This window comes from Arachis hypogaea, chromosome 10 (genome assembly GCF_003086295.3).
Source record: "Arachis hypogaea cultivar Tifrunner chromosome 10, arahy.Tifrunner.gnm2.J5K5, whole genome shotgun sequence".
NCBI lineage: Eukaryota > Viridiplantae > Streptophyta > Magnoliopsida > Fabales > Fabaceae > Arachis > Arachis hypogaea.
In genome coordinates this window covers 105,060,628-105,071,318 of record NC_092045.1, presented here as the reverse complement: position 1 = coordinate 105,071,318, position 10,691 = coordinate 105,060,628, and the positions used below count along the sequence as shown (strand labels likewise).

Below are 10,691 nucleotides of genomic sequence, written 5' to 3'. Positions count from 1 at the left end.
TATTCCAATTTGTTACAATTTGATATTCTCAGAGTCCCAAACGATTAATAACCAATAATTATATATTTGTGCATATTATTTATATGCAATTATATATATTTGTTTAGCAAAATATTTCACAAAAGAAAATTAAATATATGAGAATAAAAATATGAAACTTTATTCCATTAATATAATTAAATTTTTATAAACACTAAACATATAGTTTTACATGATTAATAAATGATTGAATTTTTTTTTCCATTAGCTTATAACGATTGAATTGCTATTGGGAAGAATTCTTCCTTACTTTTTACTTTGAGTTTTCTCTGTATTTTTTTTTTCTTTATATTTTCTTTATTCTGGGCTAGTCCGTACATTTTCGTTCAAAAGAGAATTCAGTTTCCTCTCTCCAAAAAAGAAGAAAAACCAATAAAAAATTTGTATGGGCTTCGGCCCATTTACCCAATAATCAAAAAAATAGTGGTAATGGTGAAGTCGCTTAGATGAAAAGCACCAACCATATCAAAACACGTGGAGATGTAAAATGTGGAACACCAATGATGATGAATCTTGTTCATGCATCATGATGATGAGGATGAGTATCATCCACAAAGTGGTTTCGTTTGTTGTTTCCATAGCCACCAAATCTTGAGACAAGGCGATAAGGAAAGGTTAATGGTTATGGAATCCACAGCATCCATTTGCAGCAACAGCAGAGGAATACCCTTCTTCTGCCATTCTTCTTCTTCTTCTTCTGAAAGAAACTATTTGTCACCTTTGATTGTCAAATCCATGGCTACTCAGAAGCCCCTTCCATTAGTCTCTAAAACTGTTTCTTCTAGAAAGGTTAGTCTACCTTGTTTTATTTTTTCATTTTGAATATTGGATCATAGTCTAAACTTCATTTCTTTTTGCCCTATCTCCTAATTAAGTTGATTGTCATGAAACTTTAGCTATGGAAACAAAACAATTAGTTATAAGTAAGTGAACTTAGGAGTTTCTGTTGGCAACAAAAAAAAAAAAAAAAGAGTTGGATAACGTTGTAGTGATAATTAAGTCTTAAAACATTCTTTAATGTTGTTTAAACCTATTTTATATTACAGAGACATGGAATTCAGTTTTTATGAGGATTATTTTGGATAATGTTTTAGCCTTTTAGGTGAGTTAAGCTCCAAATAGTCCCACAGACTCATCATGTGTACTAAAATAATGATCGATTCCAATTGCGCTATGGGACTTAGAATCCCTAAAGTAAGACATGATTTGGAACATGTCCTTAAAGCTGCATTTGTTTTCTCTTGGACTAAGAATGGGATTGACACTCGGAGACTAGGACTAAATATTGTGTTTAGTAATTAGAGGCTAGAACTAAAATTTTAGTTTTGACATAAAAAGTTTTAGTTCCTTCTATATTTCTAGAAAGTAAGGATATAAGAGATTGAATTTTTTTAGAGATGAAAACTGAAATTTTTATAATATTTCTTTGTAGAAATATTTTCATATATCTTTTCAAATTTTAAATTTATCGCTTAATCTCTATATTTATCTTAAATCAAATATGATATTGAGACATCTGATATCTCAGTTTATTTTACACCAAACACAATACTTAGTTTTTATATCTTCTATCTATTAGTCTCAGTCTCTCTTCCAAATGCAGTCTAAATGCGCACACACAATTTAAAATAGAAAAGATTTAAATAATAAAATCATTTTAATAGAAATGATGAAAATCAATTGAAATGATTAAGATAATAATATTGAAAAACTGGAGTTAAATGGAGAGTTTATCTATCTTGTGTACAGAATTCAACTGTGTTCCCAATTGGGGAACAACCACGGAGCAGCCCGGCGACAAGCTCGCCTCCGGTAAAGCTCCTAACAAGAATGGAGCAGCTAAGGCTTCTAAGCAAAGCAGAGAAAGCAGGGCTTCTGTCTGCAGCAGAGAATTTGGGGTTCTCCCTCTCGAAAATCGAGCAGCTTGGTCTCCTCTCAAAGGCAGAGGAGTTTGGAGTGTTGTCTGCTGCCACTGATCCCGGAACACCAGGGACACTCTTAACACTCAGCCTTGCTTTGCTTCTCTTGGGACCTTTCTTTGTTTACCTTGTGCCTGAAGACAACCTCGGCGAGGTGGCCGCACAGCTCGCAGTCGCCCTCGTATGTGTACTAGGTGGCTCTGCTGCTTTTGCTGCATCAAATTTTGTATCCAATTTGCAAAAATCTAAATGAATTTGATCACCTTTGACGCTGGATTTCTCTTCCAATATGCTAACTCTATTTATAATCTTAAGCCAAGTTTTTCGCAATTCATGACATAATTTTGATCATTTTAAGAATTTTCTGATAGCTGAGTTAGTCTAAAACTACCATTAGCATGCTTCAAATCAATCTGCAACCACATGCAATGATCCTATCTTCCAACTTCCATGAATGCCTTCTTAATGCAAGAATCAATGAATCAATGAATGCCTTCTAAATGTTGTTCTTTTTCTATCAGAAAAAAAAAAATGCTCACATGAATGAATTAATTCATGAGTTAAGTCACAAAGTAATTTCGAAAATTAATTGTGTACACTAAGATAGTCTTCCAAATTTCAATTACATTAATTATATTCTTGACAGAAGTACATTATATTAATTTCTCAACCTTTTTTCATCAGTTGACTCATCATGTCATTAGAGTTTAACGTAATCAATTTCTGCCATTTTAAAAATGTAATTAGTGTAATTAGAATTTTAAAAACATTTTGGAGTTTAACTCCTTAACACTAATGATGAAATTTCAAACTGAGAGCTAATGAATATGAATACACCATTACGATTACACAGTCTTAAAACTTTTGGGGCGTAGTGTCATTCTCAGTTCTCGCACCAAAAGAAGCAACTCGTCTGGTGTGGTAAAATTGATAATGAAAGTTTTATAAGGTTAAGAGTGTGACGAAATTAAAAGGTGTGGAGCCTGGACCATAGTAGTAGCTTCATCCACACTGAAAATAAAACTTTCATTATTCTTTTTTCTTTTTTTCTTTTTTTTTCCCATTTGCACGCCATATAAAATTGGACCACATACATCCACATTCCGCTATTCCTCTTCCTTTTCCCTTTATATCATTTATTTATATTTATATTTATAATGTCATCCTAATTTTTTTTCAAAAAATTGTTATATATAGTTTTTCTTATTTTTCATAGTATCTTTCCATCTATAAGGATAAGAACTAATTCATCACGAATTTCTTTCTAAAATTTGTTGTTAATCAATAAATTATTATATATAAAAAAACTCAAATTTTTTTACACTTACTTAAATAAACAATAAATTAATTATTTGACCAACTTAAGTAGATTCTATTGTATAATTCTTCTATATAGAAAAAAAAACTTTAGATAAAAATTATTATCTCTTCAATTTTTTGTCTAAAAAGAATAGATTTTAAAAAATCATATTTTAAAAATATTATTTATACATTAAAATCAACTGTTATGTATTTATACATAAATATATATAATTTAATTAATTTATTTTTAATATATATATTATATTTTATTTAATATTTTATATATATAACTAATTTACAACCAACCATAATAAGAAAAGAGTATTTTGAAGCAAAATGTTGAATAAAGTTTGTTAGATTGCGCATGCATATAGCTAAAGTGACTTTGGTCAAAAAAATTTCTGAGAAATTGGTTGGTCAAAAGTCAAAAGTCAAAAGTCAAATTTTCAGTGGAAACTAAGGGATTCCTAAATGAGGCCCAGCCAATCAGATTCTTGTAATGTTATTTTTGTGGCCAACGGGCCTTGTGCTGTTCAATGGAAGCTGAGAGGGCCTTCAACAATAATGAATAGAATATTTTGAGTACATCACAAGTTTCTCATTTTCAGCCATACTTATACTAAGCATGCACTATGAAAAAGGGAGATACGAAAACAATTAGCAATTAAATCTTAACGTATTTTTTACTTTGCAGTTTTGTGTTTGATTTTCACTCTCCTTTTTTGCTTACCATTTTAAGAAAAAAGTTGATTAACAAAAGGTTTATCTTAGAAACATGAAAGTGATTAAGTCTTTAATTTGTTGAAAAGAGTAAAATTTTGAAAAAAGAAACTATTATATTTATGCTATGAAGCACAGACACTTCGCTGAGTTATCGTATCCGCGTGTCGGATACATTTTGGACACGACACTCATCGACATTTGTTCGACACGTGTATCTGCCGTGTCCAATCATGTCTTAATAAAAAATAAAATTTTTTCTCTGGACACGCTTGGACACACCTAAATACCATCACGTGTCCGCGTGTTCAGTCTTATTCTTAACATATATTCTTAAAATAAATTTAGATATAGTATATATTATTATTTATTAAAACAAAAAATATTTTAAATACTTGATATAATTAAAATAGGACATTAAAAATAATTAAAAATTTTAATTTATATTTTAATATCAATAAAATATCAAAATATCATTACAATTCATCTAAAAAATACTTTATATTTTATATATATGCGTGTCGACGTGTCCCGTGTCATGTCGTATTCCGTGTCTGTGTCAGTATCCGTGCATCATAGTATTTATGTATTATTAACTAATTTGTTCGACAAAATTCGTTAACAAACCGTATTCATCAGTAAAAAAGCATAATGCAAAATTGCAAATATAAATGTATCATCTATGTTATGTGTGTTCATTAAAATTAATTATTCGTATAAAATATATTTTAAAATATAAACAAATATATAATAATTTATTTGATAGTTAATTTTTTTGTGTATATGTATAAAATATTTTGTAAAGTTATTAATTAGTCTATTCATAAACTTAAAAGAACTCAAATTCAATCTATTCTTAGATAAGAAAATAAACAATGAAATAATAAAAAATTAACAACTTTTACACAAAAAAAAACCTAAATTAAATATAAGTTCATCTCTTATTTCAAGATGTTAAAACTGATTATCGAAATATATGTTATATTTGGTTGAGAGAATAATGATGATAAGATCAGCAAATCTAACCTATTTATAGTAATACACTAATACTAAGGAAACAATGAATATATAGTATCTAAAATTACATATTTATTATATTTAATATTATATATTTATTTCAGAAATAATTAATAAATATAAAATAAAATAATTTTAAATTGATTTAGGTTGATTTTTGTTATCTCCTAAATATTATTAGCCATTTAAAGGCCAATCAACAAAAGCAAGAATTAAATCAAGGATAAACTACTAAAAATACATTTATATAATTTTGACGTTGATAAAAATATGAGTAAAGTATCGTTTTTGTCTTAAACATTTGAGGTAAGTTCTAAAGTTGCTTTTAATGTTTCAATCATCCTATTTAAATTTCTAACATTTTAAAATTGATTCAATGTTGTCCTGCCGTTAGGGATCCGTTAACAGAATTAACGGCAGGACAAAATTGAAACGATTTTGAAACGTTAGGGACTTAAATAGAACAAAAATGTTGGAAACAAAAACGATACATAGAAATAAATTTTAATTTTATCCTTCAATAATATCAATTTTTTACTGTAAATAGTATTCAATTATTTAAATTATACTTAATCACATTACTTTAATTTTAAATAAATTTATTTTTTGATAATTTTATACTTAAAGTTATAAGTTAAAATAAAATAAAAAAAATTATTTAGAATGAAAGTAATGTGATTAAGTGTAATTTACTTAGATATGATTAAAAAATAATTGAATATTATGTACATTACAAAAATTGATATTAATTAAAGATAAAATTAAAACTTATTTCTATGTATCATTTTTGTCCCCAACGTTTTCGTTTTATTTAAGTCCCTAACATTTTAAAATTGTCTCAATTTTGTCCTACCGTCAATTCTATTAATTGAGCCAATTTTAAAACGTTAGAAACTTAAATAGGACGATTGAAACGTTAGGGACAATTTTAAAACTTACTCCAAATGTTAGAAATAAAAATAATACTTTATTCTAAAAATATCTCTAAATTTTATTATTAATAAAATTGTTCTTGAATAATTTTAAAATATATCAAAAATATCCAATCGAAATCAAATACCTACTCCGTTAATAAAAATCGTGATATGACTTATTTATCAATATCAAAATTTTACTTATCACATAAAAAATTTTGTTTGATCCATCACTTTTTTTAATTTAAGTTCATAGATGTGCATTTTATTATATTTTTAAATAATTTAAAAATATTTTAATTTTTTTGATAATAAAATTTGAGAATATTTTTATTAACGATAAAATAATTCGAATATATTGTTGATAGTTTATCCTTAAATCAATCCTTATTAATCACCTTGAAAATGGGTAGCGATCGAAGACGCTAATTAACTAATTAAAACATACAAACTTCAATAACAAAATCAGGCTCCAGTAGAGAGCATGTGGAAGAAACCATCATTATTATCCATAATATACTTAATTAACCGCGTGATGTTCAGAATGCTAGAATTACAATCGACTAAGTAAGGAGCAGTGTCTAAATCTCTATTATTATAAAAAATTCAGAAGAATCATATATAGTACAGATAAAAAACAGAAAATTTTGGAAGTTCTGTTTTTAGCAATTTTGACCCGTATTTAATCGGCATAAATATTAAATTATTTTTAATAAATAAATTTTATTAATTTATAACTTTATATGTATAAATTTTAATAAATTTGAATAAAAATTATATTAATTTATGTGTATAAATTTTAATAAATATAAATATAAAATATATATTTTTTATAAGCAAATTCTTACAAATGTAAGTATAAATTATTATTAATCATGTAGCATTATTTAATAAAAAAAATTATATACACACAAAAAATTAATAATCTAATTAGTTATTATATATAATATATTATTTAATTTATTTTTAATATATATTTTATATTTTAATAGGTATAAATTAAATAACTCATTTAACCACTAATTTTTTATATACAGTTAACATAATTAATACAAACAAACTTATTCAAATTCTCCAAGAAGTGCTCTGCTTCCCAAAAAAAAGTTGTCTACAATAATGTAGATTTGAATGAAGCACAAAATAACAGAGAATAATTATTTGCGGGTGAAACAATGTTAAAAGCTAAAATTACAATTTTAAATACTTATTTGTATAACTACATAAAATTGTAATTCTAGAATTATGAGTCAGTATTTTTATTACCCCAACATCGTTAATTCTAAAAAATATAACAAAAACATATTTAAAATATTTTAAGACAGAAAAACATACTTGTAAACTTTCCAAAATTTTATTCTCCAGCTTGTCCCAGTGAAGAGTGTCCCATTCTTCCAAATGTCTTACAAGTAATTAAGATGGTAGTAATAATAAGCATTTAATTATCTGCTAAACTTATAGTAATAATGTAATAGTAATATTTGACTATGTACTATACTTCTCAACGTTTTTTCATCCTGACACACTGTTCATCTTCTCTAGGGTTTGCTGCTGCTGTCTCTTTTGCTCAGTTTACCCTTTTTGCACAGTGCATTAACTGCTTCTTCAGCATGTGATACAAATTCTCTGGATAAAATCAAGATAGAAAATGCAAATCAAACATCTTCAAGCTATTCACACACACAAAAAAAAAAGACACTAACTCACTAACAAATAGATTCATAATCTTTTCTCTTTCACATTCACAATGTAAAGCATTATATACAGTAATATAATTACGTCCATTTTTTAGGATAAATATTTATATGGTCAATATAAAATGTAATTATGTTTATTATATGACATTACATAATTTGATGTATATAAAATTATTTTATATTAATAATATATTAAAATTAAATTTTATATATATTATAATAAAATATATTTATTATTTTTGAAGTTTATCAAAAATTTAAAAGATATCATTAAATTTTGTTTTATTTCAATTTTATCTTTAAAGTTTTTGATTTGAATCAAATATATCTGTGACCAGTAAATTCTTTAGAAAGTTTAGGACCAATTTAGTAATAATAATGACACATGTGTCTAATCTACTTGTGTTAAAGGTTAGTTGTTCTTGTTAAATTGTTCTAAATTTTTTGAAAAATTAGCCGTTAGGAGTATATTTAATGTAAATCAGAGATTTTTGGAACAAAATTAAAACAAAATAAAATTTAGGGATATTTTTAAAATTTTTAATAAACTTCAAAGACAAAAAATATGTTTTATCCTATATATTAATTTTTATTAATTTGCTAATTGCATTTAAACAATTTAAATTTCTTAATAAATGCAATAATGACACATATCCTAAACCCGTTAGATACAAAGTCATTTATGTACTTTTACTTAATAATCTAAAGTTTTAGAATAAATAAATTTTTAACATATATATATGATATATATATAACTTGTTTTTGTACGAGAGGTCGTATTAAGTTTATGATTATTTATGTACTTTTACTTAATCGCTTAAAATGTTGGAAAATTATTTTATGATTGTTTCTGGGTAATTTTCCTGAGTTACCAAACCTTTTCGATATTAAATAATGTGGCCAAATTTTAGGAGAGAAGATTAATGTAATTTAATTGTGATTAAACTTAGCCTGAATAATTGATTATAGCTAGGCATGCATGCAGCAACGTTGATTATTTTTAACTAAATTGAATTGAGTGATTTTCATATATAATAAGCTCATGTCCCCAACCGACAATGGGAATTTATTTGTTACACTCAAAATGAAAATGAAAATGATGAATCCTTGAATCTCTTTTGACAACTAATGCGGATGACATTAAATAACTGGGTCACATGTGTTTTAGTTATTACAGTGAGTGATGGTGATGGTGTATATGAATAATAAGATAGATATAAATAAACAATTCATTCAATTTAGACAAGGTATAAATAACTACTCATTCATCACACTACTAGCTTCTTCACAACCATCAGTGCTATAGTAATGATATGGCGTTTTCATTTTGCATCTTTCATGAAAAAAGTAATAAAATTCGTAGTACATGAAAGGAAAATTCGTCTCTACTTTTTTCCCCCTCTGCTCAACATTTATGTATAGCAAGCATTAATTTGGATATGTTGAGATTGATTCTACTCATCATTTTTATCAACTCCCTAGTACCATTCAAACCCACCATCAATATTCTTTTTTCATTTTTCACATATTCACATATATTTTTTTATTTATTATTTCCATATATTAAACCATTTTCTTTTATGGAATTTAATTACCACGGTAATTAAATTGAAAAATAGGATTGTGTTTCCTGGATATGCTTGCATTTTAATTAATTTGTACATACATCTAGATTACTATAAACATTAATTAAAAGTAAAGTTTAATCTGTTTCATTTTGAACTTTTAATCAAGGTAGAAACTCAGGTGCAGTCGACTTCACGTGAAGTTGATAATTGAGAGCTATTAGATGATTTGACTGATTTGACTAAATTTTCATCTAACAACTCTCAACTATCAACTTCACGTAAAGTCGACTGCATCTGAATTTTCACCTTTCATCAAACCCAAATTTGAGCATTATTATTTGAAAAATAATTTTCTTTTTCCCCCATGATAGATGATACATACACACATGGTATTATGCTTTTCCTATATTATTACTGTATAATAATATAAATAATTGTACGTTCTACATCCCTGCTTTTTTAGTAATTTTTTGTTCATACAGAGGTTACTTGTTTTATACAATTCAAAATAAATGATATTATCATTTTTTCACCTAATAAAATATTCAAATTAACATAAATAATTGATGATTATATTAAATAATAAATTAAATTAAATACTATACAAATTAATGATTATTTATTAAACTAAAATAAATTTAACCTTGCATTTTTTCTAAACACATACATTATTGCTATTATGATTAAAGGAATTTTATTAATTAAAATAACGCCATTTAAACAATTATATAAATATGAAATCAGAATTTTGACAAAATTAAGAATGCTCTACTTATGTTTGTACTTTGCACAATGAGCAAAGATTATGAGCTATATATTAAAAGAGACCAAACTAGCCAGTTCAAGAGTGCCAAAATAAAGATGTTACAAGCAGCATTTTTCAATTATACTTTGGATTTGGATTGCTAACATATTTAAGCCTAAATCTTTCATAACAATAATAATAAATATAAGGAATCAATTTTTAATTAGATAATATTAACTATTTTTTTATTATAAATATAATCCTTATTTCTGGGGATTTTATGATTTAGAATTAGAATTTAAAATTTAAGATTTAGTATTTAGAATTTAAGATAAAACTAAAAATAATTTTAAAAAGAATTAATTAATATTGAATGAAAAATAATTAGTTCATTAGTTGTTAAAAAATAATTGAAAAAGGAGTAGAAATTAACAGACCACAATAATTAGCTTGGTGCTTCATATATTACAAAAGAACATGAATAGGGAATCCACTTTTAATTAATTAATATTTTAAAAAATTACAAATATTAGCAACAAAAGTATATTTTATTCAATTAATTAATATTTATTAATTTTTTATCTTCTACAAAATTATTTTTTAATTCTAAATTGTTGAAGGATTTAGAATTTAGGATAAAAAAGTAATTTCAAAAATTTGGCTGATATTATTTTAAAAAAGGTTAGCTCCATAGTTAAACTAATTTAAAAAATGTAATGCAATATGAATTATGGTGGAACGATTAATTAAATTCAAGTACTTGCATTGGAACT

General features: G+C 25.5%; 1 protein-coding gene across 1 annotated transcript; it reads left to right on the top strand.

The window, feature by feature from the left end:
- The first annotated feature begins 483 nt into the window (after positions 1-483).
- Positions 484-2,288, top strand: LOC112716273 (uncharacterized). The gene is made up of 2 exons (XM_025768144.3): positions 484-828; positions 1,789-2,288. Exons 1-2 carry the CDS (start codon positions 559-561, stop codon positions 2,209-2,211), a joined length of 693 nt encoding a protein of 230 aa, XP_025623929.1. The 5' UTR covers positions 484-558; the 3' UTR covers positions 2,212-2,288.
- Positions 2,289-10,691: the final 8,403 nt, after the last annotated feature.